The following is a 26514-nucleotide window of genomic DNA, read 5'->3' as shown; positions in this document are numbered from 1 at the left end:
GGGCCTTGGCATATTGCCTCTCCACCTGACTGTGTTGTCACCACCTCACCAGCCTTAGGCACACCAGGGCCGGCCCCCTGTTGGGAGGCAAGCCTGGCATCTCCAGGAAATAGAAAATGCAGAAAAGGGAATCAGGTCCAAATGTCACTCTGGAAAATGAAGGACTAGAAGGTGTTATACATCTTCCACGTGGGGTGGGATTTGAAGCTGGCATCTGGGTAGTGCCACCAAATTCTTTCACTGAGCCCCAACCCCTTGGCCCCAAGTTCATAATATCACTACTTAATTAGAGAACAGTCAAACAGCTTTATTGGTGACCTAAGGGAGCTGAGGTCTCCAATCCACCCCTCACTCCCCAAGGTATCAACTGCAAGGCCTTCTCCAGTAGGAAGGCCAATCACATGATTTGTGAGAGCTCCTGGCACAGAGTCAGATCTCTGCTCCTAATTCGAAAAATTCCAAATCCTGATTTCTGAGTCAGCAAAGTCAGAGGCTAGAGTCCAATGAGCTCCTGTGGGGGCTCAGGAGGCTGGCCAAGTTGTTCAGCAATTATCTGCAGAGCTGTGGCGGCAGAGGTCCGAAGGCCACAGGAAACTGTCCCAAGGTTGGTTTCCAAGAGGGCCCCGGCTCCGGCAGGGCATGGAAACCGGCCCTACAAATGCACTTTGGGTATGATGGGGTCACATCGCCAAGCAGCCTCGGGAGGACAGAACCCTGCCATGTCTTTGGCATGCCAAAGCTCCACGGTCCAGGCTCAGTGGGACTGCCATAGCCTGTCATTCTTGGGTCCTCATGGGATATAGGTACCACATCACAACCCCCGAAGGGTTGATGATCACAGTGAAGTTGGTTTCACTCTTGAGGCCTCTGATGACATCCCCTGTGAAGACATTCTGGCCCTGGATTGGGGAGGTGGACATCATTATCGAGGCTAACACAAGAACAGCGACACAGAGACCTGCTCCCCACAAGACCTAGAAGCCCGTATGTGCTGGGCTTCCAGTACACCCCATAGGAGTGAGAATTTCCCACTCATTTATAGCAAGGCTGACAGATGTTCAAGCAGACTACAGAAAAGCCCCACCCTGTGGAAAACTCTAAGTACAATGATGCAAAAGCTGACTAGGGAGTGAGGACCAGCTTGGGATGTCAAGGGTGCCCATTCATACCCAGCAGCTCCACCTACGTGGTTGGAACAACAGTGCAGACAGGACAGCACCAGTCACAGCCCTTGATGCCTCTCGCTGTCCCCCACCCCAGGCTCTTTCTAGGGCTCTAAGGCATAGGGGACACCATGTAGGAGTCAGGACCGCCTGGTCGGGGACAGCAGGTGACAGGGCACTCACCTCATACTCTTTGGATTCGGGGAAGTTCAGCTCCAAGAGGGAGGAATGGAAGCGGTAAGGCATGTCTGTCCTGCGGCTGAAGAAGACTAGGGCACTCGCCCCATTAGACAGAGGCCGCTTGAACACCTCAATTTGGGATTTACTCTAGGCACAAAAGAGAACCACTGGCTGAAGTCTCATGTTTGGTTTGGTCCTGACATCCCTGCCTCCCATGCCCTTCCCAACAAGCTCTCTCTTTAACCCCAGCCCACAGCAGTCAGACTTGAGGACAATGTAACATCACAGCCATCTAGCACTTACACTTTTCTCTCCCCTCCTCCCTGACTCAGCAGATGCTAACTAATTCTGTACCAGGCCCTGCACAAAATCACAAGAGGTGCAGACACAAAGAACTGAGGCCACACCGTATGAGCACGGCCAAGACCATTCCAGGGCTGCAATTGGGGACACTACTAGGAGGGGACAATGAGCACTGGTGGGGAAAGGTATGCAGCTGGCCTCAGGTAGAGGGCACTTCATTACCCAGAACAATCCTCAGGCACAGCGTCACCACTGGCACCTCTGGCAGGGGGGACTAGTCATCTCCTTGGGACATCACTAATTTGGCAAGTGTCTTTTTTTTTTGTTTGTTTTGTTTTGTTATCTGAGACAAGGTTTCTCTATTTAACAGTCCTGGCTGTCCTGGAACTCACTCTGTAGACCAGGTTGACCTTGAACTCACAGAGATCCAACTGCGTTTGCCTCCTGAGAACTGGGATTAAAAGTTTGCATTACTGGGCTGGAGAGATGGCTCAGTGGTTAAGAGCACCGGCTGCTCTTCCAGAGGTCCTAAGTTCAATTCCCAGCAACCATATGGTGGCTCACAACCATCTGTAATGAGATCTGACGCCCTCTTCCGGTGTGTGGGCATACACGGAGGCAGAATGTTGTATACATAATAAATAAATAAATCTTAAAAAAAAAGTTTGCATTACTACCTTTTAAGATTTATTATTATATGTATGAATGTTTTTGCCTGCATGTATGTAAATTTACTGTATGTATGTGATGCCTGAGGCCAGAAAAGGGTGCCAGATTCCTGGAACTGGAGTTACACACACAATACGCACAATACGCATTCTGGGAATTGAACCTTGAGTCCTCTGGAAGAGAGGTAAGTATTCTTAACTACAGAGCCATCTTTCCACTGCCAACTTTTATTAGCTATTAACGTGTGTGTGTGTGTGTCTCTGTGTGTGTGTCTGTGTGTGTGTCTATGTGTGTGTGTCTGTGTGTGTGTGTCTGTGTGTGTACATCAGAGAACACATGGAAATCAGAGAACTTGTGGCATTTGGTTCTCTCCTTCTATTTTGTAGATCTCAGGACTGAACCCATCAGAGTCTGCAGCTTTAAGAGCTGAGCCACCTTGCTGGTTTTCTACAAGTCCCTTCTACAGTTTGATATATTTCTTTTCATTAGAGGCAGGGATTTATGCACAGAACAAAGTCTTTGGGGAATTAGTATCGAATTCAAGTACAAATGTGTGGCCTTGGGAGAAAGGTGCTTAAATTCTGGAAGTTCCAATTTCAATAAAACAGAGTTAGAGAAAATGTGCAGGATGCTCAGCCCTCAGTGGTGCTCAATAAACAGTAGACACTGGTGTTAGCAACAGTATACAGTAGACACTGGCAGTAACAACAGTGTATACAGTAGACACTGGCAGGAGCAGTAGTATACAGTAGACACTGGCAGTAGCAACAGTGTATACAGTAGACACTGGCAGGAGCAGTAGTATACAGTAGATACTGGCAGTAGCAGCAGTATACAGTAGACACTGGCAGTAGCAACAGTGTATACAGTAGACACTGGCAGGAGCAGTAGTATACAGTAGATACTGGCAGTAGCAGCAGTATACAGTAGACACTGGCAGTAGCAACAGTGTATCTGGCTAAACCATTCTTCAAACTGGAGAAAAGTCCTCATTTTCTCCAGGACATCACCTGTATGCAGCTGCTGTGACTCACTGATCCCCTGTGCTCCTATCATGTATCCCCACCTCGACTTAGGAACTGTCCTGCTCTGACCCAGACAAGAAGCCAGCAGCTCCATGCAGCATCCCCAAATTCATGCTGCCAGGACGGAGACCCAGGGCCAGCTCCCCTGCTCAGGGGAGCCCAGCTCCTTGAGCCTCCTCTTTTCACCCCCATTCCAGTACCTTGAAGATCCTACGTCCCTGGATGCCTAAGGGGTCCTGATGGATTTTGATCACGAGTGGATTCTGAAGAATGTCTATGTTTTGGGGGGAAATGGTACGCAGGTCTGTGGACATGAAGAGGGGGGCTGCCAGCACTGTCCACAGGGCCATCTGGGCCCGGGATTCCTCAAAGCTCAGGCCGAAATTCCCGATGAGCAGCTGGGGACAGAGGAGAGGAGCAATCAATGTGGGCCTCCTCAGGGAGGTGGGCCTCCTCAGGGAGGTGGGCCTCCTCAGGGAGGTGGGCACCAGGGCCTTGGTCAAACATGTGGCCAAGGCAAGAGCAGACAGGACTGGGGAGAAGGCCGCATGGCTTAGCACACACAGCCGAGTCACATCCCATCTAGCATCAGCTTCTTTCATGCAGAGGAGGTGATGGTCTTTCTGAGCTGCTCAGGTGATACAATGGGTCTCTGCGTTATATTATAGTGACAGAGTAAGACCCCGTCTAAAAGAAAAGAGAGAAAGAAACCAAGGGACTGGAATTGCCCAGGTGAAGCTGAGAGCTGGAGCAGGAGCTCAAAGGCAGGTGAGCTCAGCTCTCCAGGCTGGCCTTCTTCCTGCCTCATCATTGTCACGGATTGGTGATGCTTCCTGACTAGTTGAACCGATAATCCTGAAAGCATCTGTGTAAATCACCAGGGCTATGATTGAGATCCGAGTGACTGGAAGCAGGATGCAGGCTGTGTGTTGCGGGGTGGGGGTGACTGGAGACTTTGCAGGGTGAGAGGGTACAGCATCAAAGGAACCAGAGGCAGAGAGGGAAAGGGACAGAAGAGCACAGGAAGCAGAATGGATGCTACAGATGGGCTCTCAGTGCTCTTTGAGACACCAGAATGTCCTGGGAGGTGCTTAACAATGGGCATTCCCAGATTATGCTCTGGAACATTCTGATGTGAAAGAGGGGGACAAGGAGGGGTTTAGAAGACCCTAACACACCCAATCCAGGGACATAGTTTAGTGTTAATCTAGGCCCTACCTAGAACAGTGGTTCTCAATCTGTGGGTCACGACTCCTGGTGGGGTTCAACTCATAACAGTAGCAAAATTATAGTTATGAAGTAGCAGTGAAATAAATTTTATGGTTGGGGGTCACCACAGCATGAGGAACCATATTAAAGGGTCGAAACATTAGGAAGGTTGGAACCACTGCCCTATAGGAGTGCATAGGGTGCTAGGCTGCAGGGACTGGAGGGATGGCAAGAAGGGCGGGGCTAGAGACCTCCCCTTCCATGCTGGTACCATGTCTGGGTCATTCCAGTGTCCAGGACCCGCTGCTGGTTGCAGTATGTCTTGGTGTTTCACAAACCAGTCCAGAATGGAGAGCACGCTCTTCCAGGAGTCCTGGATATCGTCATAGTTACGCCAGAGATTGCAGATGTTGGCAATCAGAGTGTAGTTCACCTGGATGGTGGGAAAGGTAGGAGCTAACACACGTCACCCTGATGCCCAGGGGCCATCTGCCAGCTGGGGAGGCTTGGACTGAGGCAGAGGATTAGTTCTCAGGGGTGTGTGGTCTGGGAAGGTGACCCCATCTCGGGGCTGTCCAGGCCTTTCCTCCATATGGGGTGTGCCCATCACCCTCCCCACCACATGCATTTCTTCAGTGACAGTGCCACCACCCGGGATTCTGATCACTTGCTCAACGTTGTGCCTGTGCCTTGCTTGCCTGCCTTGGATGCCAACACCAACAACCCACCGGATGCGCTGACTGAGGCTTCCTCTATGGTTCAGGGACCTGGTGGTCTCTAGACACCTAGAAATTGGTGTGCTGGCTAACTATGACGAGAGCAACTCTGACTATGAGGGCAGCCTGCCTCTGGCCTGGCACATAGGAGGTGATGGGGCCTGGGAGAGAGAAGCTGTGGCAGGCAGGTACACGGAATGGCTTACCTTGGGGGGTAGGCCCCCTTCATAGGCTGGCCAGCTGCAAGCAAAGGCGATGGGGCGGCCTGTGGCATTCAGGGCAGCAGACATCTTGGGATACCCTGCAGAAACCCCAATTTGATGACTGAGCAGGCATAGGGGACAGTCTAGGAAGTACCTCCTCGTACCTAAAGATTTACTTCCTGGGTGCCAAGCCTTAGGAGGAAGCTATGTAGCTACAGAGTCATTGCATCTTTAGAGGGCCAGGGAGCGGCAAGCAGGAGTAAGGAATTTGGGAAAACTACCGCCGCCACCACCAGGTACAGGCAGACTGAGACCCACAGCTGCTGCCCTCTCTCCGGATGATGGCCGAGCCAGGCAGGAACTCACCGTGTGCACGCTCTTTGGCAGTAGAGAAGCAGCCGTCCAGCTTCAGCATGTCAATCTTCCACTCAGCGAAGGTTTCGGCATCTAGCTCCACTTTGTCCAGAGTGGTACCAGGGTAACCCATGCAGGTCATTTTGCCCAAGTCCTCATAGATGCCTAGCTTCAGACCCAGGGAATGGGCCTGTGGGGTTCAAGAGACAATGGTAGATCAAGTGAGACCCTCTTCATAGTCATATCTTGACAATGACCATTAAAACCTTCAACAGCCCCTCAGATACCAACATGGCCCCTGATCTTGGGTCTTTGATAGTAACAGGAGCCTTGGACATCGGCACAGATCCTGGCTGCAGTAGGGCCACAGACCTAGACATTGCCTTCATGCAGCTTTGGCCTGGGCATCATCATGGCATTGAGATGATGGAGTACCAGAAACCAGAGGCCTTGAGCCAGACCAGTGATTCACTGCAATGAACATTTGCTGGTGAAGCTTATAGACAAAAGGACATACTATATGACACACCCAGGACCCCAGTGCCACCAGGACGGATGAAGAGGTGTTGGAGAGGCAGGAAAGGAGAAACAAAGAGGTTTTTGGTGTTGTTGGTTTCTGTTTTGTTTTACTTGGTTTGTTTTCTTATTTTTGTTTGCTTGCTTGCTTACTGTATTGTTTTCTTTGGCAAGGGAGTACTTCAGGGGTGAAGGGAGGATATTGGGGGACTGGGAGATGAGCAGAATTGGGGTGCATGACATAAAACTCTCAAAGAACCAATAAATAAGTTAAATTAAAAAACAAAACCAATAAACCAACCAAACAAACAAACAAAACCCCGCAACGGCTCCCAGGGCTGGGGATGTAGCTCAGCTGGCAGAGAGCTTGCCTATGACACACGATGCCCCGGGTTCTAGTCCCAAGCACTGCACATAAACCGTGCATAGTGACAAGCATCTAAAATCCCAGAGCATCAAACATTTTGTTTGTTTGAGACAGGGCCCCTCTATGTAACTCTGGCTGTGCTGGGAACTCTCTGCATAGACCAGGCTGTCCTTGAACTCATAGATCTGCCAGCTTCTAGAGCACAGGATTAAAGACATGTACCACCACACCCAGTTGGCACCAGAAGTTTAAGGTTATCCTCAGCTACAGTGTTGGAGGTCATCTTGGGCTATGCGAGTCCCTCTCTCAACAAAATAAAGTGGGAACCCTCAGTGGCTCAAAGACAAGTGCCGGCTGGCTGGTTTCTGCCAGCTTAGGCCGTTTTCCTCCAGCTATCTCTTGCCTTGAGGCTTTTTACTGCCCCAGATGCCTCACCTCTGGGATCAGTTCAACCCGACTCCTCCTCCAGGGATCTTTTTGCTAAGGTCCCTTTCTGGCTCTCACCACGTTAGGTCAAAAGTAGGTGTTCATTTTTTCAGCTTCCATAGTCATCAACGGAGATGTTGCTAATGAGCCCCAGGCACAAGGGAGGAAGAGAGGTGTGGCCTTCATACTAAGGGGCAGGGCTGGACTGGGACTTACATAGTCAGCCAGGAAGGCAATCCCATGAGGGAAGCGCTTGGGATCAGGCAGCAGGCGGCCTTTGGCATCACGCCCACCAATCCAGCAGTCATCGATGTTGATGTATACATAACCAAGGTCCCGCCATCCATCCTGGGCCAGCCGGTCAGCCATCTCCATGAAGAGGCGTTCACTAGCAAGGGACAGAAGGATGGTGTTGCTCAGTAGTTCAGGCTGTCCTGCATTTCTGCTCTTTTCTCTGCTCTGAGTGTGAATTCTGGCTATAAAAATCATACCTCTAGCTTTTAATCCCAGCACTCGGGAGGCAGAGGCAAGCGGAACTCTGTGAGTTCCAGGACAGCCAGGACTGTTACACAGAGAAACCCTGTCTCAAAAGCAAAACAAAATCATACCTCTAGCTGGGCAGTGGTGGCACACGCCTTTAATACGAGCAGTCGGGAGGCAGAGGCAGGCGGATCTGTGAGCTCAAGGCTAGCCTGGTCTACAAGAGCTAGTCCAGGACAACCAGGACTGTTACACAGAGAAAACCTGTCTTGAAAAACAATCATACCTCTAGCTGGGCGGTGTGGCATATACCTTTTAATCTCAGCACTTGGGAGGCAGAGGCAGGCTCTTTGAGTTCAAGGCCAGCTTGGTCTACAAAGTGAGTTCCAGGACAGTCAGGGCTACAAAGAGAAACCCAGTCACACAAAACCAAAAGGAAAAAAAAAAATCATGCCTCTGCTGTCAGCTGAGGACTAGACCAGATAACAAGAGTAAATGGCCTCCCCGGATTGTGTCAGGGTGGGGCGAAAGGGGTGGTCTGGCCCCTAGGCCAAGGGAAACACAAGGGGCCTGCTTGGCCTTTTATCTCTTTCCAGTTACCTCAGGGGCCAGGTCCACCTTTGGACCCTACCCACTGAGGCTCCACTGAGGCCTCCGCAGAGGTCATGGGACTAGGTATCAGTCTGTAGACTCCCTCAGCTTGGCAATTCCAACCTTGCACTTTGTGCTGGTGAGTGTCTCCCACCCCCATTTTGCTGCCCTGGGTGTCCAGATCTTACTCACCTGATGCAGTTCTTTGGGTCGTGGTCACAATCGATGTTACAGCGGAAACGTTCCCAGGCCAGCCAGCCCATGGGTGGAGTTCGCAGGAGCCCATTCTCCAGCATCAGTACCTGGGTCACCAGGGCCAGTAAGAGCACTGAGGAGAAGGTGGACAGTGACTTGGATGTAAGTGGCTCCCACAGCCTCTCTCCCTCGTCATCACCTCAGCCCCCCATGTCCCTCTTAGTCATTAATTCTCTCTATGCAGCCCAGTGGGGACTGAGACTACTCAGTTCAGGTTAGAGTTGGCTCTGACTGCACCTGCGGTTGTGGGGAAGGTGCACGGGGCACGGCAATATGTTAAAAAAGCTGGGCAACCCACTCACTGTTGGCACAGCCTGGGAATCAACAGAACTGACCCCTGAAGTCATGTCCTTGATATATGTGGGACGAGATCCCTCTCTCCCTCCCTGTACAGAAGTGGCAGTACATTGTGGGCAGATTCTAGGTTGCTGAGGCCTTGGGGGCTCTTTGCTCTCCACCTCAGAAAGCCACAGAAGGGCCTAAGGAGGTTGGTCAGGATGGACTCATACACAGCTGCTCACCTACATGAGCCCTTTCCTCTTGGACTTCAGTTTCCTTACATGTAAGTGACTGTACCCACTTTACAGGGTTGCTGTGGCAGGCTGCTACCTGGTAAGATAGGGCCGCTACACCGGAGCAGGACTGAGAAAGGAAGTGCCCCTCTTTGGAGGGGAAATGATTCCTGGCTGGGGAGCATCTCCTTGATTTTCCTGGCCCAGCTCCAAGAAGAGGAGAGGAAGTGTTCTCCCCACATACTCACATCAAGAAAGAGAAATAAGTATCAGGCAGAGTTCTGGTTCCCCTTCCACAGTCCCTCCCGGAAAGCCACCGCAGTGGGTTGTGGGTACCTGTCTTTTGCAGCATCGCCTCGGAGTCAATTATCAGGACCCAACTGAATCTTCTCTGCTCCAATCAGCTTTATATGTTGAACTGTGGAAGATAACATGTTAAATATAGCACTGGGCATAGCGTTGCATGCCTTTATTTTTAATCCCGGCACTGGGAGGTAGAGGCAGGAGGATCTCTGTGAGTTCCAGGCCAGCCTAGTCTACATAGCGAGTTTCAGGCCAGCCAGAGTTACACAGGGGGACCCTGATTCAAAAAGGAGATGTTATTGCCGGGTGTTAAGGCGCACACCCCTTAATCCCAGCACTCTGCGAGTTTGAGGATAACCTTGTCTACATAGTGAGTTCTAGGACAGCTGTGGTACCAAGTCGCTTTCATTACCGACGCTCCTTCCCCTGCCATCACTACCCCGAGTCTGGGCTCTTTCTTTAGAACTACACGGAGTCTAGGACATCATCGTCCTTTTGCCAGACCAGTGCTCGAAAGCGGCGGCCACTGGTTCCAGGAAGCCCAGGAGGAAGAGAGACGTTGGGCCCTACCAGGCTCCGGATCTCCGTGCGAAGTCCGGGTTCTCGGCCTCGGTCCTCAAAGATCCCAGGTCCAGAGTACTCCTTGGTCTCCTCGGTCCTCCTAGGTCCACCTTCTCGGTCGCTCAGTCCGCTGTACGTTTAGCCTCAGGAGCCCCCAGCTGCTGCCTCCACGTACCTATAGCGACCCGGGAGGCGGGGCATCGCGGGGCAACCCTTCCGGAGCAACCAATCAGAATCCCCTAGCAACGCCGTGCCCTCCCTCTATGCCCCAGCGCCCAGCCTCCATAAGCACCGCCCATTTAAGTTCTGCGCGCTCCTGAGGCGCGCCCTCGTGGAATCGGCACCGGGACCCTGTGGGCGTTCGGGCACGCAGCTAGTCTGCCTGATCTCCTCCGTGCACCGCCCCACAGGCGCGGGCGATGGTCCGCACTGCTCGCGCTCAGTAAGTGGAGGTGCAGTGAATTTCTACTGATAGCCAAAGGAAACAGCCCAGAAACTTGGTCTTTAACCGCTAAAAACGGTAGTGAAGAGGCTGGATGGGAATTCAGCCCTTGAAAGGTTAGGAGTCTGTCCCCTCCATCTGACGTCCATTCACTTCCCAAATTCATTCACTCATTCAATTATTTATTGAACATATGCTGGTGCCAAATGCTATTTCTGAATGCCTTGGCCCTGATGGTAGTCATAACCTTCCCCTAACGGGATAGTACCGTCTCTTCACAACCCAGGTAACGGCAAGCATACTTTGTGCCACGATCCAATCAATGCTCAGTACGCTCTTCCTTCTTTTTCCCTCAGCCTTCATATGTAATTCTCCACACATCCTGTGCTCTCTACCTTCGAACTTCACCCCTCATCACACTGCAAGCATGGGCTCATCACATACTGTCTGCCTGGTTCACAGAAGTCCCTCAACGACCTTCTGCTTCCATCTAAGGAGACTTTCTCCACAGCAGACAAGGCAAACCTTGAAAACCCAGCTCTGCGGGCTGGAGAGATGGCTCAGTGCTTAACAGCACTCGTTGCTCTTGCAGAGGACAGGGATTCAGGGTCTAGATTCACATAGTGGCTTCAACAACTATCCCTACCCCAGTTCTAAGGGATCTGACACCGTCTTCTGAACTCCGAGGCACGCACATGGTGCACACATACATACATGCAGGCAAAACTCTCAGACACATAAAATAACCTAAATAGAACCCAACCCAGCCCTGGTCACTCCTCTCTCTGTTTGGAGAAATGGCTTTCCTAAGCCCCACCCTCTACCTTCTGATCCTGTTTCTTACAGTTATCTTCCTCATTGCCCTCCTTGTGGCTCTTCAAACACAGTAGCTCTGGGGCCTTTGGAACTAGCAGTGCTCTCTGCCTACAATGCTGATCCCCTCATTTCCCTTAATTATCCCTCAAAGTGAGGTCTGCTCCGACCATTTAAACCTCAAGCTCCCCACGGTGAGAAGCCCACCCTCCATTTTCGCCTTGTAACATATTTACTCCAGGTGATACTTTGAATTGAAGAAAAGTTGGTAAACAACAACAATAACAAACACCCACCGCACCCCACAAAAACCAGCCAGCACAACTCAAAGCAGGGTGTAGGTACTCTTCTCTTTCTCTACATTGTGAGGTCAGGGAGGGAACCTCAGAGCTGACCTAAATGTCAAGGAGTTCTGAGGCTAGTGATGGGGGTTGGGTGAGAAGGAAGGGCTCTCTGGGCTTCAGGAACTGCAGAGAAGAGGTTGAGGTGGGAACCCACAAGCTCCTGGGCAGGCGTTTGAATGCATTTGCCCTCGGCTTCTGGGAGTCCTGCCTGCCTTGGGCTATCCTGCAGTCTTCCCTTAAGCGTTTGGATGGACAAACTCCAGGTAGATCTTTGGGACCACAAGTGAACTGCAGACCCTCACTGGCAGGTGAGAGAAGCTGTAATGGCCAGTTTCTAGAGGCAGAGATGGGGCTGACCCAAGGACTTAGTTGCAGGCTCTTTAGGAGCTAGCCTTATGAAGCGCCCTATCCGATGAATTGCCTGGCTTGGCTCTGCCAGCTGGTAATGGGGAACTTTTGGGGAAAAAACTGTCTAATTCTTTCTCTTTTGGTGGTGGGCTGGAGGTCTGTGGGTAGCCTGACGCTGGGCTTGGGGTTCGAGGTCATCCATCACCGACAAGTCCTGCGGCTCAGGCGGGTCCTCACCGCCAGGTCCTCAGTTTCCCTCTGGTGTGCGTGCCGAGGCGACTTTGCAGATCCCGAGGCCTGGTGGGTACTGGGCGGGGAGAGACCGGGGCGGTAACACGAGCCTCCCGGGCGGGGTCTCCTGGCTCCAGCGGCCACGTCTGCGGCCCGGGCGGAGGCGCGGGGTCCGGAGCAGAGAGCGGTCGCAAAGCACCCGACGAGGCAGGCTCAGGCTCTGTAGGTGAGTGCGGGTCGGGCGGGCTCCGGGAGGAGGTGACCTGGAGGGCGTGGCTGAAGAATCCGGGCGGGATCCAGGCATCCAGGCACCCATAGGGCCGCCCGAGGGAGAGGCCTCATCTTTAGGCGTTCGTGGGCTCAGCCCCTCCGTGGGGCCCACGAAGGGCTGCGGCTAGATGGGCCTTCCTCTTTTCCAGGCCTGCTTTGCTTCTCTTTGGAGCCCTTCTTCCCCTCCCTCATCCTGGCTTCAATCACTTACTACTTGATTTATTCATTATTTAATTGTATTTGCTTACTGCGTGTCTCTCCTACTGCAAAGTAGATTTCAGGAGCACAGGGACATAGTTTTGTCTCCTGATGTATTCCTACGAATTCAGCAAGTCTGCACAGGGCTGATTATTGGTGGTTACTGGACAATCAAGCTCTTAGACACCCTGCAAATGGGGACAGTGAAAAGTGAAAACATTGACAGAGGGAGGTGAAATGGACAAAGCCAGAAAATGGAGGACTACTGGCCAGTTGACCTCAGAACAAGCCACTTTGGGTGCAGCAGCGATCACGAGAGATTTTTGTGATGATTGTTCCAACAAGTGCTAGAAGGGAAAGCCTTGGCAGGCACTCAATTGACCTACCTAGCCTCAGGGGGTCCATAATTACAGTCCAGAGACAGTGGGCTAAGATCCAGAGGAAGTTCAGTAGCTGGGGGGTAGGGGTGAGTGGGGGCATTGAAACCAGGAGGCAGGGCTTTCTGCAAGAGGCTGCCCTTTCACTGGGCCCTACAGTTAGAACAGCAATTGTCACATTTTTTGAGAGCTGTTTTGCAGGCTCTGTGGGAACCATGTGGCTGAGCGGTGCGGTTAGATAAGAGGCCACCCTGTCCCCTCTTTAGGCTCTTCTGATAAGTGTGTCACCAACAAGACCCCACCAAGAATGTGTGAGACCATTTACTGCTTCTCCTTCATTATGACTCTTGTGGGTTGAGCTGCCATAGGAACCTTGGAGCACCAGAATTTGGTGGGTGTCTTCAGTACCTCCAGTGCCACTGGAGTTTAAGAGAGCAGGTCCCCTTTGATCCATTGCTGGATGCCCCTTCTCCTGACTCCATCTGGCTCTGAAATCACAGGTTCTTATTAAGGTGGGTTGGACACCACTGAGAGAGGCTGGTAGGGGCCCAGGAAGGTCACAGGATAGGAGCATGGCAGCAGGCCTGCAGTCCTAGGACTGGGGAGATGGAGACAGTTGGATCAGCTCAAGAGCATCCTCGGATACATAGTGAGTTGGAGAGCACCATGGGCTACATGTTTAAAGAACAAGCAAACAGAAACCACCATATCAATGTCCTGTCATTCTTGTTTTTCTGATACAATTGTCTTTTCTGTTACAGTTTTTTGATATCCAGTTTTTTTGTGTGTGTGGCCCTTTGATGACCCTTAAAAAGAACAGCAAGGAAGATTAGTGTCCTTCACAGATGAAGTCTGAGAGCTGCAAGGACACAGTAGCAGCCACAGGACTGGGCTGGAGGTCTTCTGAGCTTGGGGCCTTTCCTCCAGGTGCTACCATCTCTACCTCAGCATTCTTGTGGACGCCATGAAGCTGAACAAGAGGAGCATGACCCACTATGCTCTGAGTGATTCTCCAGCAGATCACACCGGCTTCCTTCGTACTTGGGGGGGACCAGGGACAGCACCTACTTCCAGTGGTGCTGGCCGAAGATATTGGTTTGTGCTCAAGGGCAACCTGCTATTCTCTTTTGAGAACAGAGAAAGCCGGACCCCTCTGAGCCTAGTGGTATTGGAGGGCTGCACGGTGGAGCTGGCCGAAGCTCCTGTGCCTGAGGAGTTTGCCTTCGCCATTCGCTTTGATGCCCCTGGAGTGCACCCACACCTGCTGGCAGCAGATGGGCAGGTTGCCCAGGAGGCCTGGGTAAAGGCACTATCCCGAGCCAGCTTTGGCTACATGAGACTCGTAGTCCGAGAACTGGAGAGCCAGTTGCAGGATGCCCGTGAGAGCCTGGCCTTGCATCGCTGTGTGTCCCAGAAGTCTGTTGCCAGCTGCAGTAAGCCTCGGACTGCTGACCGCTCAGCTCCAGGCCCTGAGAATGGTTACTTTTTCCCTAGGGACCGAAATCCCAATGGGTCTGTGGAAGAAAGGGGAAGCAGGCCCATGGGTCGGGATTTGACTGAATGGGAGTTGCAGGGCCCTGCCAGCCTCCTCCTAAGCAAGGGACAGAGCCCCGTGTCCCCTGAGACCTCCTGTTTCTCTACCCTGCATGACTGGTATGGGAAGGAGATCATGGAGCTAAGGCGAGGATGGCAGCAGAGGGCCAAGGGGAGCCAGCCAGAGAGCAAGCAACAGGATAGGCCCTGATTCCCGGCCCTTTGCACTGTGACCCTGACCTGCTGGTCAGGATGCCAGGGTCAGTACTTCAGGAGTTAAATGTTTACTCATTTCCCAGATTGCTGTGTGTGTGTGTGTGTCCCCCTCCTGCTCTGTAGACTTTCTCCAACTTGCAATCCTCCCCTCTGCCTGGAGTGAACTGAGGAATCATGACTTCCAACCTGTTTCCTGAGGCCTAGAAAGGCCAGGTGGCTGATGGGAACATAATGTAATGCAGGAAGGGGCTGTGCCCCCACCCCTGCAGGACACTTTAGCTGTAATGTCCAACATAAGAAGTCTTGGGCATCTGAATACCAGCGGTGCCAGCAGAAGTGGCTTGAGGACTGACATCGACATGGTTTGTGCAGGGCTCTCTGTAGGAGAGGCTCTCCCGGTGCTAAGGGGGATTTTTTTTCTCCCCAGCCACCTTGTCAATGCCCAGTGCTGGACATGGCCCTGGGAGAGGCAGGCAGCCTTTATCTAGGAGCAGCCCTTCCTGATCTGCTGTCCACGGACACTCCTAGGGACCCTGTCTCCAAGCCTTGTTTCCCAAGGCTTGTCTGTCAAGAACCCTCGTGGCTACTTTCTCCTGTATCATTGCCAAGTATTGTTTTCTTCTAAGAGGACAAATGGCTGGGTCTTATAGAGCCAGAAGCCAGGCCCTTCCGTCCCTTTATGTATGTGTGGTGACAGTGACTGTGGGAAAATGTGGGGCTTGATAGAGCTATACCTCTTTCCCAAACAAAACCTGCCTCTGCATGACCACCCTGCTTTCCCTGTCTGGGGACTTGGGGCAACCTGACCCAAATCCACCCAGGCCTAAAGGCCAGTCTTTGGCCTCCAGGAGACTTGAGTTTCATGGTCTCCTTGGCCAGGTCCAGGTCCTGTGATGCCAGGCATGGTTCTCAGCCTGCACATAGCATCATAGCCAACTGCCCTTGATTGTACACACAAGTACTAAGCCTTTGCTAACTTTGTTGTTAGTGTTCTTCAGTTTGGTTTTTGGAGACCAGGTCTCACTTTGTAGCCCATGCAGGCCTGGAACTCATTCTTAGCTTTGCAAGCACTGGGAATAGTTATGAACCACCACACCCTGTTTGGTTTTGTTTGTTTTGTAGAAGTCGGTTCTCCGGTTCTCCGAGAACCGGAAGGCCTGCCCACCCAGCTCCTCATACTAGCACTTCTGGCTTTAGGTTTTGTATTGTTTTCTTATAATCAGAACAGTAAAGTTTGCAGGGTGTGGTAGCAAAGGAGGTAGAGGAGGATCAGGAGTTCAAGGCCATCCAAGGTTTTTGACTAGGCTGGGCTACACGTGAGACCCTTTCAGAAAATTATTCATTTTGGTTATTATAACCCGTGTTTACAAATGAAGAGTCAGGAGTCAGAGCTTCGAAGCCGGTGCCCGAGCCTAGGGACGGAGTGAGTCCGGGAACCTGTTTTGCTGGTGCAACCTCCACCAGTACAGTTCTGCTCTTGCTTGTTCCCTCGCCCTATGGGAAGCCTGCTGCTCACTGCACCTGTTGTTCGAGTGTTCACAGACGCTATGGGCTCTTGTTAACTTTTTATTGTTAAAGTTCCTTTTTATAAATTCAAATACCAAGTAAAGTTTTTCATTACACATTTCGGTTCCTTAAATTAATACAAGTCTTTCAGAGGCCAAGGTCACTAACACCTTTGCAGAGGGAGCTCCAAACGGACGGCCCCGCCCTCCGGAGCCCGGGAGGGGCGTCGTTGTACTCCTGACGTCACCACGTAGGGCGGGTGCCCGGGGCTTTCCCATGGCGACAGGAACGCGGGCACTGCGCAGACGTAAGGGCTGTGCGTCCGTACTCGAGAGTCTCGCGAGGCTTGGAGGCGGGTTTTCTGCGAGAAGGCCAAACGGGGTGTGTGGGGTGTGGATCCCTGCGAGGGGCGGAGCAGGAGATGGCGTCCGCGGTGGCTTGCCGGCTGGCTCGGCTAGCAGTCCGACCAGGGGCTCTCTGGAGCGGGCCGAGCGGGAGGAGAGGTGGCGATGTCTCCGTCGTACCGGGTAGCTCAGGTCGCAGCCTGGTACCGACGAGGTCAGTCATTGTCACTCGTAGCGGAGCCATCTTGCCCAAGCCGGTGAAAGTGAGTGTCTGACGAGGCGGGGCGAAGGGATCGAGGCCAGTCATTGGGAGAGTGTGTGTGGTCTGTGTTGATTGACAGGCTTAGAGGCCAATCATAGTATTGGCACGGACTGGGCTGTGAACTTAGGACCCAATTTGCGCTGTCGGGTTGCTGACTTTGACAGGTGGAGGAAAAATGCATAAAACCAGTGTTAAGCTGGATTCCTGGACACAAGCTAGAAGACAAGCAGCGGAACGTGCACTGTGTCTTGTCTTGAGGGACGCAATGACCCATTCTCTAGGACTAGAAGAAGAGCTTTGTGTCGATTTATACAAATCACGCAATCTCTATCTCAGAGGTGATGAGATTAAAAAGCCTGAAGAAATGAGAAGGGAATGCGGAAGTAATATACTTAGCAAAAAAAAAAAAGAAAGAAAGAAAGAAATGAAGGAAAAAGGACGTGAAGAAGCAGGCCCTTCTATCCTGAGAAGTGTGCAGAGAATCTTGCAGAAAGGGTTTCACAGATGAATCAGGGCAGAGCCGGCGTCCGAAGCTGGTAGCAAAGTTAGGTCTTGACAACAAGGACCACGTCCTGGTTTTTTTTTTTTTTTTCCACCACTGAATGCTGTCACTTGCCCTCAGTGCTCTTAAAGAAAATGGAAAGTCTCTTATACCAAAGGTGTACCTTTTGACTGCGGGGCTGTGTAGAGGCGAAAGGTTAACGAAATCTTTTAGAGATAGTCTGACCCTTACTAACAGTTGACCGCAGTCGGGATTCACAGCAAGGGAAGCAAGAAGGTTTAGCTGGTTTTTTTTGTTTGTTTTGTTTTTTTGGTTTTTCGAGACAGGGTTTCTCTGTGGTTTTTTGGAGCCTGTCCTGGAACTAGCTCTGTAGACCAGGCTGGTCTCGAACTCACAGAGATCCGCCCGCCTCTGCCTCCCGAGTGCTGGGATTAAAGGCGTGCGCCACCATCGCCCGGCTGGTTTAGCTGTTTTAAAAAAAGGCACAGCTAGGGGAACCAGAAAGCAAACACTAGTGAAATGTCACCTGCTTCCCTCCAGTCCATACTGTCTTTTTTTTCATGGTTTTAAAGTTTAATGTGTTGCAGTTTCTCAGGCAGCAGGCGCCAGTTACTGAAGAGAACTGCCTGGAAGAGCCTTTCAGTGCACATCTTCTTAAATTCATTTTTTATGTGTATGGGTGTGGTGTTCTATGGAACTGGAGTTACTTCCTTATGAGAATTGATGTGGGCGCTGAGAACCAAACCCAGGTCCTCTGGAAGAGGAGCCAGCTCCTAAGTGCTGAGCCATCTGTCGAGCCCCTGAAACTCACTTTGATGTGTGTAGAGCTGACCACAGTTTAGCCATCGTAGTCTCTCACCCAGTTGTTTATGGTTTTTGCAAGGAATTAGCAGGTGGTCTAATTTTTTAAAAACCCTAATTTTTAGTTGCTTATTTTCCTAAATTTAATTTAGCTTTATGCTTTTCTTTCTGGCATCCATTTTGATGGCCACCAAACTCACTGTCTCTTTTTGGCTCTGAATTTTTCCAAAGACTTTAAACCTCAGTTGGTGTCTGGATCTGGGGTCCCTGGAGGAAATGCCCCTGAGGGAGTCCCCAGGACTCACAGCACTTCTCTCTCGGCAGATGTCCTTTGGTCTTCTCCGTGTGTTCTCCATTGTGATCCCCTTTCTCTATGTTGGGACACTCATTAGCAAGAACTTCGCTGCTCTACTTGAGGAGCATGACATTTTTGTTCCAGAGGATGATGACGATGACGATTAACAGGTAAGACTTGCCTTTTTCCTAATTGGACAGGAACAAGAAGTAGGGTGGAGCTTCTGGTCATGATGCAGTCTGGCCTGTAGCAGCATAGCTACACTCAAGGCAGAAGGCTCAATGAGTTCACCCACTGGAGACGTCTTTCTCTTACGTTGGATGGGGTAATTTGACCGAGTCACTGTTAATCTCTGCCAATGGGTTAAGATCCTAGCTAGCCTTTCAGTTGACCTTGATGTACATTCACTCAGTTAGCTGACATTTTCTTGATGATTTAATATGCTTTACACTTTATACAAGTCATGTAGTCTCTGCCTCAGAAGTGGAGGGGTAAACCAGCGAATCCTGAGGTGGGTAAAGGGAAAGTAGAAGTAAGAGACAAGTAAAAAGGGAATATGGGAAGTGGAGGGGTGCTCAGTCCTGAGAAGTGTGCAGGGAATTTTTTTTTTTTTTATTTCCAAGACAGGGTTTCTCTGTAGCTTTTGGTGCCTGTCCTGGAACTAGCTCTTGAACTCACAGAGATCCGCCTGCCTCTGCCTCCTGAGTACTGGGATTAAAGGTGTGCGCTACCCCCACCTGGCCCTTTTAAAATAATGTCTTTATTTTATGTGCATTGGTGTTTTGCCTATGTATATGTCTGTGTGAGGGTGTAAGATCCCCTGGAAATATAGTTATAGACAACTGTGAGCTGCCATGTGGATGCTGGGAATTGAACCTGGGTCCTCTGGAAGAGCTGCCCATGTTCTTAACCACTGAGCTGTCTCTCCAGCCCTGGAATCTTGAATTTTTACAGATGAATCAGGACAGCTGTGAAAATTGGTGTCTGAGGCTAATGGCAAAGTTAGGTCCTGGTATCTAGGATTCTTAACCAACTTAGTGAGGCCAACAGCTTCTGACTGAAATTTAGACACTGGCAAGGGGGTGGATGACCTAGCTCAGCTGGTAGCCCTGGCAGAGGAACTGGGTTCTATTCCCAGCACCCACTTGGCCAGCTCACAGCCGCCTGTAACTCCAGCTCCAGGGGATCCAACACCCACACATCCTAAATACACATATAAATATAAGCAGTTTTTAAAGTCAACTAGCAAATCCTTACTGCTCTCAGGTTTTTGAGTTAGCTCACTATGTAGTTCTGGCGGTCCTAGAACTCACTATATAGAGCAGGATGACTTCAAATTCAGAGATCGGCCTGCCTCTACCTTCTGAGTGCTAGGATTAAAGACGTGTACCCTGTTACTGCACCAGCCTAGCCAGTATCCTGCTTACAAGCCCTTGTTTGCAGGGCTCCCAGTGCTCTTCCCATTCAGCTTTCCTGTGTTGATTTCCTGTGTTATAATGTATGCTGCATGGCTATAGACTGTCACAGGCAAAGACACTTGTGCCTCTCTGCGTGGCATTCTTATTGTGATCTGGTCATACCTCCTACGCCATTTTTATCTTCCACATTCCCAGCTACAGGAAGAAGTAACCTTGAGAGGACCATGTCTTCTGTGGTCATCCCAGAGTGGGCTGAGGAGGAGTCATCATTTTATTCTAACATTTACTTATGTCTCTATGTGTATGAATACGGTACTCATGGAGGCCAGAGACTGTTAGATCTCTTGCCATTTTTTATGGAACTGAACTCTGGTCCTCTGTCAGATCAGTATGGGTTCTGATCGGCTGAGTCACTGCTCTGCCCGAGTTACCTGCATTCTTATCAGTCTCCAAGTATTAGCCCACTGTTGTACCACTCTGTCTTAAGTCCACCCACTCTTCCTTGTCTTTGCTACAGCTCCCTTTACCTCTTATTTGAAAGTGACTGTTGCCAAAGCCTGGTGTGGCATCACAAGCTTTTGTGATCCTGGTACCCAGGAAGTAGAGGCAGAGCTCAAGGATAGCCTGGACAACAGGAGCCCTTATCTCAGAAAGCAGAAGAGAAATGCCTTGGGTATTTCTAGTGGCACACACCAGTAATCGCAGCACTGGAGAGGTAGAGGCAGGAACAAGTTCAAGATTATCCTTGGCTACAGTGAGTTTGAGACTACTTTGGGCTACATGAGACTGTGTGTGGTTTATTTATTTATTTAAAGTGACTGATGCTTGCCTTTCTTCCAGGACATGGAGAAGTGCAGAAAGGAGAAAGCACTAATAGACGAAGTGGTCGCCCGCTCAGCTCCTTCCCTATTGGCAGAAGGGTCAGAGAAAGCCAGCCCTCAGCCTCACCTCCTCATGGTTTGTGACAACAGCCCAGAATCCTATGTTTTTGGGAGGTTCCCGCAAATGTGTTGTCCACAGAGCACTGGAAACTATGAGTGACATAATAAATACGAGCCATGTGTGACTGAAAGGCTGCTCCCGTTTCTCACTCCCAGCAGGCTCAGTTGCACTTTGTCGTCTCTTCTGTGTTCAAGAAACATCTTATTAAAAGCCAGGACATCCAGGCTGTTACACAACCACAGACATCATTGGGGGGGACCAAGAACTTTTTTTTCCTTTAGTTATGTGTATCTGTTTATGGGTGCCCCTGGAGGCCAAAGGCATATGATCTTCCTGGAACTGGAGTTAAAGATGATTATGAGTTGTCTCAAGTGGGTGCTGGGAGCCAACTCTGGTCCTCTGCAAAACCAGCAAGAACTCTTAACCAATGAGCCATCTTTCCACCCCCCTAACCCATCCTGAGACTTAAATTTTTTTTTAACTTTATAAATCTTCCCTCAGAGCCACTTAAGTTAACTGTAGCCTTAAGCCTAGAGGGGTTGCTACTCGCCAAACGTGGAGTTTTGATACTTCTTAATAGTTAGAATGTTTTGTAAAACTTGGGCTCGGGGGGGGGGGGGGGACGGGACTCCCTGGTGCTGTGGGGTCACTCAGTAAGTATGTCTAAAGACAGTACCTTTCGCCAGCATTCAGGACTGTTCAGGGAAGGAGGCAGAAGCAAGAACATTGGTAGTTCAAGGTCATCCATGGCTATAGAGTGAGTATGGGGCTATCCGTGGCTACATGAGATCCTGTTTGAATAAAGTGCAGAAGTAGTAGGATGAGTCTGTTCTTTGTTTGCATCGAACGATTGTGCCCCTGCACAATGGGTAGGAAGTTAATTTCATTTTAAAGATCAGTGCTTCTAAGTAGAAGGTCTAGGCCTTGAGCAGCCATTTTCCAGAGCAAAATAGATCATCTTGTTAGTCCTACTGCTGCTCCCATAGTGTGGGCTCTGTTCCCTCTGATAGGAAGAGCCTTAACACCAAGATCCCAATCTTAGAAGTACAACTACAATAACTAAGTGCATAGTAAGCACAACTACAGTAACAGACTCACTCAGCTTCAAAGCCACGGGGACAGAGTCTGGACAGATGAGAAGCCTTATCCCTCCCTGCTTCCTCATGCAGGATCCCATACAGCTGACAGCAAGCACCACACTCCAGAAAAAGGAAATAAACATGGCATGCGCACCAAAGACACACACACACACTTAAGCAAGGAGTGAGAGACCACAGGAAATGGGTTCACCGGTGCAAGTTTATCACAAAACAACCATCAAATAATGAGTTTATTTATACTCTAAAATAATTAAATATTAACATGCACCTTATGGGTCATGGCCAATATAGAACTTGGACAGGAAGTCCTTTGGCCTCGGTGTTTCTGTTTCGTGGAAGAACCGCATAATGTGTGTCCGCTGTTTCCACACGTGGATGGTTTCCTGGAGCTCCATCTTCCCCTGTGCACGTGAACGGAAAGTAGTCAGTTCAAGCCATCAAATGAAGAGCACAACACTCAAGTTCAGTACTCTGTTTGGTATGGACTTGCTAATGACCCTGGGTGAGTAAATCTTCTAAGGCGACTTTCTGCATTTGGAGGGTGGTGGGACTCAATGACCTGCTGCTTTTCCAAGAGAAGTAACTAACAGGTTCCCAGGACTGCGCAACACGATTGGTTTAACGTCATGTTTCTATGTAACAGTGTGTGGTATTTCCTGGTTTGCCATGAGCTACTGCTGATGGACCATGACTGGCCTGGGAAACACAAGGGCCACAGTCTGACCTCATCTGTACCATCCCCGAAGCCATCCTGCTTTCCTCTTCTGGTGGTTGGCATACTGGTGAGACAGCGACTTCCAGGGGTGGCATCTTCCCTGCTTCCCTTTTTTTTTTTTTTTTTTTTTTTTTTTTTTTTTTTAAGTTTTTTGAGACAGGGTTTCTCTGTAGCTTTCGAGTCTGTCCTGGAACTAGCTCTTGTAGACTAGGCTGGCCTCGAACTCACAGAGATCCACTTGCCTCTGCCCTGCTTTCCATTGTTAAAAAGTCACAAAATGCGAGGCCCCGGTGGACTTCCTCTTCAGCAATCTCACAAGCTTATTTAGGGGCTGAGGTAAGAGGCTGTCTGATTCTAACCCAGGCTACATAGTGTTTCAAAAGTGGAGACCTCCATGCCTTTAATTCTGGCACTTGGGAGGCAGAGGCAGACAGATCTCAGGGCCAAGCCAGGTCTCCACAGTAAGACCCTGGCTTTAAAAATAAAAGAAATGGTGACCTCTAGTTGAACTAGGAAACAGCAATAGCTGCTAAGTCAAGAGCTGTCTCCCTGCCCCCTTTCTTTTGGGTGGGGAGGGGAATCTGAAACAGAATTTCTCAGTGTAGCCCTGGCTGGCCTTGAACTCACAGAGACTGCCTACCTCTGCCTGAGTGCTGGGATTAAAGGTGTGCACCACCACCCAGCAGCAGCTGGTTTTTAATGAAGACTCAGAAGCACAAGACAAGCTGGCAGATCTTTTAAGTTCATCTGAGAAGGTAGTTACCTTAATGACCAGGAGATCAACCACCCTGGGGTCTGTGACATGAGCATTCTTCATGAACATTTCTCGGACTTTATCCCGTCCCTGTTTCACGGTGATGTCCAACTGGAATAACTGCACTAAAGAGAAAACATGATGACTCTGTAGAAATTAGACCATTTAAACATGTTTTTAGATACCTGTATCAGTGGATGTCCAGTGAAGAAGAGGCTCCCACATAGCCCTACCCTCAGCCTGGACACAGGTCATGCTAAATTGCCTGGAGCTCAATGCTCTTGACTTGACCTCTAGAGAAGCTGGGAGTACAGGTGTGCCCACGTGCTTTTTGTGCACCTGGGAGTGAGTTAGGGTAGAATCTAGGGCCTTTCACATGTTAGGCAAGGGCCCTATCACTGAGGACTATGCAGCAACAGTGGTACATGCCTGCAATCCCAGCATTGGGAACTTAGGCTGGTGGATCAAAGGTCTGAGGGAAAGCATAACAAAAACAAAAACAAGCCCAGTGTGGTGGCACACAGAGGCAGATGGATCTCTATGAGTTTAGGGCCTGTCTAGTCCAGCAAGTTCCAGGCCAATCAAGGGCACAGACTGAGACACTGTCCCAGAAAAAACAAAAGAACAAAGTCACAAAAAGGTACCCCCCCCAAAGTCATAATAATTTCTGAAAACCATTAGTTAGGGACAGCTGTGTTTAAATCAAGTTTGAGCCTTTCATCATACTCAAATTCAGTGATCTTGGAAATGGTAAACACTATAAATTTAGGCTCTCAGAGAGTAGCTGAGGGATTTTGGAAAAAATAAAAACAAAAAAAAAAATGGGGCTGTAAGATGACCAGGACACTAAACAAATGCACACTGACACAGAACCTGGAATTTAGAATCTCACTTTTGTGAAGCATCCGACCTAGAGAAACCAAAGTGCTCTCAAGTAAACATGGGTCTCAGGTAGGTTTTGCTCCTTCAGTCTGTTCTAAGAACGAGGAATTCCACCCCCGTCAGTGCCTTCCCCAAGGTTTGGTCAGTTACTATAGTAACCTATTTAATATAGTAACTCCCTAAAGAAGACAGTATTATGCCTATTTCACAGGTGAGCGAACAGTACAAATGGAAAGTCTTACCCAAGGTCACACACTGCTAATAAAGGGCAGAACCCGAGGAAAGTGTTGCTGCCTCTCAGTAGCTCTGAGGTGTGTCTGTCACTCACTAGAAAATGCCTTCCCCCTCAGATCAGCTATGGTGATCCATGTTAAATACACGTCTACTCAACAAAAGATGTCCCTGACATCTGAACTCTCGCCCCTTTTAGAATCCAGCACAGTGACAGCACTGAGGGAGACATCAAGATAACAGTCTGCATTCAGGGTGAGCGAGTCGCCGTCATCGCAAGGAAAAGAGGTGTTCTGTAGAAGTAGCGATGAGATTTCAAAATACTAGAGCAAGTTGAGTTAGCAAAGCTAGGGAGACCTGAGAAGCCATCAAACCTGGAGGCTTTCAAGGGCTCCAGGAAGCTACTGCATGGCCTTGGCCAAGTCGTTTTCCTCCTATGGTCCAGTTTGTTTTCCAGAATGGGGAATGGCTAACTGCAAGTCCTTCGCCAGTTTGGTTACAAAATCCAATGGGCATCTGGAACATGTCTGGAACTGTAAGCTGACCCTGGGTTCCAGAAGCTCCCGGGGCTAGCTCTGGAGCCCGGTCCTGTCAATTTGTCTCTCGGTGTCCTCAGCTATAATCAAGAGTCGTCCACAGTCCCTGCTCTCCCCTCCCAGGGGCTTGGTAAGGAATACAGGAACAAAAGCCACCAAAGCGGCTAGGTCGCTCGGAAGCTGTGTCCCGGTGTGGGGCACGTCTGCCTCGCGAGACCCTCTTCCCCCGAAAGCCAGGAGTCGTTTCTGCCCTAGTCGGTGACCTCAGCTCGGCCGTGAGACCTTGGGCAGGTGCCTCAGGGCCCCGGACGCACCCCTGCCTCTCACCAGTGTTCGGCACCTCCCGATACCAAGCGCGGTAGAGCTCGCGCACCCTCCGCTTGGCCTCGTTCAGGTCGCGACTGAAAATAGGCTTCACCGCGGTGCTGGCCGCGGCACCGGCCTGCCGCAAGCCGCTGGCAGCCATCTTGCCAAGGAAGCCCCGCCCCTGGGCGCGCGCGCATGCGCTGTGCTAGGTGACGCGTCGCCGTGCCTTCTGCGGTGCGAGAGGGCGGTGGATTGGCTGGAAGCCTCTCCGGAAGCCGGGCTTTGAGGAGGGAACGGGGACCGGCGCTTGGGGCGGTCGAGGTGGCGCTGAGGGTCTCCCGGAGCCAGCAGGGGGCGCAGCGTCCAGGCTTCCGTCAGCGGTCCGAAGCGCGACGCCCGGGCCTGCCCAGAAGTTTGTTCCTTTAGCCCCGCGGGCGGCAGGCTCTGAGGTAGATGACGGCGCCACCGTGGCGGTCTTTCCGCAGTGACGGTATATACTGCTGAACGTATTGTGTGCGTGTCCGAAAAACCGTTTCTTCCAGACATGGTGTAGATGACAGAGCGCTATCTGGCTTGAATTTTTTAACGTTTCTCAGCCCTGGGAGGCAGATAATAAGATAATAGTGATAACTCAATTTCTATCTATCTATCTATCTATCAATCTATCTATCATCTATCTATCCTTACTTGTCATTGCTTCAGGAGGCAGATAATAGTAATAATCTCCATTTCTATATTTTTTTTTAACTCACTTGTAGGCGTTGCTTTTCATTGTTGTCTGATAGAAACTCTGTGTAGACCAGCTGGCCTCAGAACTTGTAGTGATTTCCTTGCCTCTGCAGGTGTGTGCCCACTGCACTTGGCTGCGGTTGCCTTTTTTTCTTTTTTAGTTTTATTGTACGAGGGTTTTGCATGCTTGTATGTCTGTGCAGCACGTGTGTTTTTGGTGCCCGCAGAGACCAGAAGAAGGCGATGTTTGCCCCCAGAAGTGACGGTTGTGAGATATTTTGTGGAGCTGGGAATTGAACCCAGATCCTCTGGAAGAACAGCCAGTGTGCCTAACCGCTGAGCCATCTCTAGTCCCCGTGGTTGTATTTCTTGAAACAGGAACTCGCTATGTGGCCCTGGTTGGCTTACACTTCTGATTCCCCTGCCTCAACTTCCTTGGGTGCTAGTACACCTAAGCCTAATAAGCTCTGTTTATACAAGGAATTTTCCATCCGGAACCGTGGAAGCTGGAAGGATCCTTAAATCATCCGTTCTGAGGACCTCTGGCTTTGCTGGCATGTCTCATAAGGTTATCACTGGACGTCAA

General features: G+C 50.4%; 4 protein-coding genes across 7 annotated transcripts; 2 read left to right on the top strand and 2 right to left on the bottom strand.

The window, feature by feature from the left end:
• Nucleotides 1–286: 286 nt before the first annotated feature.
• Nucleotides 287–12458, bottom strand: Naga (alpha-N-acetylgalactosaminidase). Of its 2 annotated transcripts, none has more exons than XM_041672103.1 (11): nt 11986–12458; nt 9843–10008; nt 9306–9387; nt 8395–8530; nt 7348–7519; nt 5835–6012; nt 5472–5566; nt 4821–4982; nt 3541–3738; nt 1347–1490; nt 287–899 (listed from the first exon to the last, which is right to left on the bottom strand). In XM_041672103.1, the coding sequence occupies exons 3-11, from the start codon at nt 9319–9321 to the stop codon at nt 777–779; spliced, it is 1224 nt and encodes a 407-aa protein (XP_041528037.1). In that variant the 5' UTR covers nt 9322–9387; nt 9843–10008; nt 11986–12458; the 3' UTR covers nt 287–776. The 2 variants fall into 2 exon arrangements, with proteins under 2 accessions (XP_041528037.1, XP_041528036.1); XM_041672102.1 differs by having other exon boundaries at nt 12018–12458.
• On the top strand, nt 10036–16301 carry Pheta2 (PH domain containing endocytic trafficking adaptor 2). Of its 3 annotated transcripts, XM_041672106.1 has the most exons (3): nt 12212–12237; nt 13123–13247; nt 13618–16301. In XM_041672106.1, the coding sequence occupies exon 3, from the start codon at nt 13821–13823 to the stop codon at nt 14598–14600; it is 780 nt and encodes a 259-aa protein (XP_041528040.1). In that variant the 5' UTR covers nt 12212–12237; nt 13123–13247; nt 13618–13820; the 3' UTR covers nt 14601–16301. The 3 variants fall into 3 exon arrangements, with proteins under 3 accessions (XP_041528038.1, XP_041528039.1, XP_041528040.1); XM_041672104.1 differs by lacking the exons at nt 12212–12237; nt 13123–13247 and adding an exon at nt 10036–11740; XM_041672105.1 differs by lacking the exon at nt 13123–13247 and having other exon boundaries at nt 12146–12237.
• Nucleotides 16302–16457: 156 nt separating this feature from the next.
• Smdt1 (single-pass membrane protein with aspartate rich tail 1) lies at nt 16458–20805 on the top strand. Its single transcript, XM_041672107.1, has 3 exons — nt 16458–16718; nt 18345–18485; nt 20574–20805. The coding sequence occupies exons 1-2, from the start codon at nt 16533–16535 to the stop codon at nt 18480–18482; spliced, it is 324 nt and encodes a 107-aa protein (XP_041528041.1). The 5' UTR covers nt 16458–16532; the 3' UTR covers nt 18483–18485; nt 20574–20805.
• Nucleotides 20806–21970: 1165 nt separating this feature from the next.
• Nucleotides 21971–25403, bottom strand: Ndufa6 (NADH:ubiquinone oxidoreductase subunit A6). The gene is made up of 3 exons (XM_041672392.1): nt 25221–25403; nt 23254–23369; nt 21971–22176 (listed from the first exon to the last, which is right to left on the bottom strand). The coding sequence occupies exons 1-3, from the start codon at nt 25357–25359 to the stop codon at nt 22045–22047; spliced, it is 387 nt and encodes a 128-aa protein (XP_041528326.1). The 5' UTR covers nt 25360–25403; the 3' UTR covers nt 21971–22044.
• Between the last annotated feature and the right edge of the window lie 1111 nt (nt 25404–26514).

The sequence above is a fragment of the Microtus oregoni genome, unplaced genomic scaffold, assembly GCF_018167655.1.
Source record: "Microtus oregoni isolate MIOR12 unplaced genomic scaffold, Mior012 000022F_ref0000154, whole genome shotgun sequence".
Classification (NCBI taxonomy): domain Eukaryota; kingdom Metazoa; phylum Chordata; class Mammalia; order Rodentia; family Cricetidae; genus Microtus; species Microtus oregoni.
Note: the sequence above shows the minus strand (reverse complement) of the source record. Positions and strands in the feature narration are given on the sequence as shown.

Coding starts and splice junctions, on each gene's coding strand:
- Pheta2 (XM_041672104.1), top strand. CDS start 13,821: ATGAAGCTGAACAAGAGGAGCATGACCCACTATGCTCTGAGTGATTCT.
- Smdt1 (XM_041672107.1), top strand. CDS start 16,533: ATGGCGTCCGCGGTGGCTTGCCGGCTGGCTCGGCTAGCAGTCCGACCA. Junction 16,719..18,344: donor TCTTGCCCAAGCCGGTGAAA/GTGAGTGTCTGA, acceptor CTCTCTCGGCAG/ATGTCCTTTGGTCTTCTCCG.
- Ndufa6 (XM_041672392.1), bottom strand. CDS start 25,359: ATGGCTGCCAGCGGCTTGCGGCAGGCCGGTGCCGCGGCCAGCACCGCG. Junction 23,370..25,220: donor TCGGGAGGTGCCGAACACTG/GTGAGAGGCAGG, acceptor TTTTCTCTTTAG/TGCAGTTATTCCAGTTGGAC. Junction 22,177..23,253: donor TTGATCTCCTGGTCATTAAG/GTAACTACCTTC, acceptor TCACGTGCACAG/GGGAAGATGGAGCTCCAGGA.
- Naga (XM_041672103.1), bottom strand. Junction 7,520..8,394: donor GACCCAAAGAACTGCATCAG/GTGAGTAAGATC, acceptor GTCCCTTGCTAG/TGAACGCCTCTTCATGGAGA. Junction 3,739..4,820: donor ACTGGAATGACCCAGACATG/GTACCAGCATGG, acceptor CTCTGTCCCCAG/CTGCTCATCGGGAATTTCGG.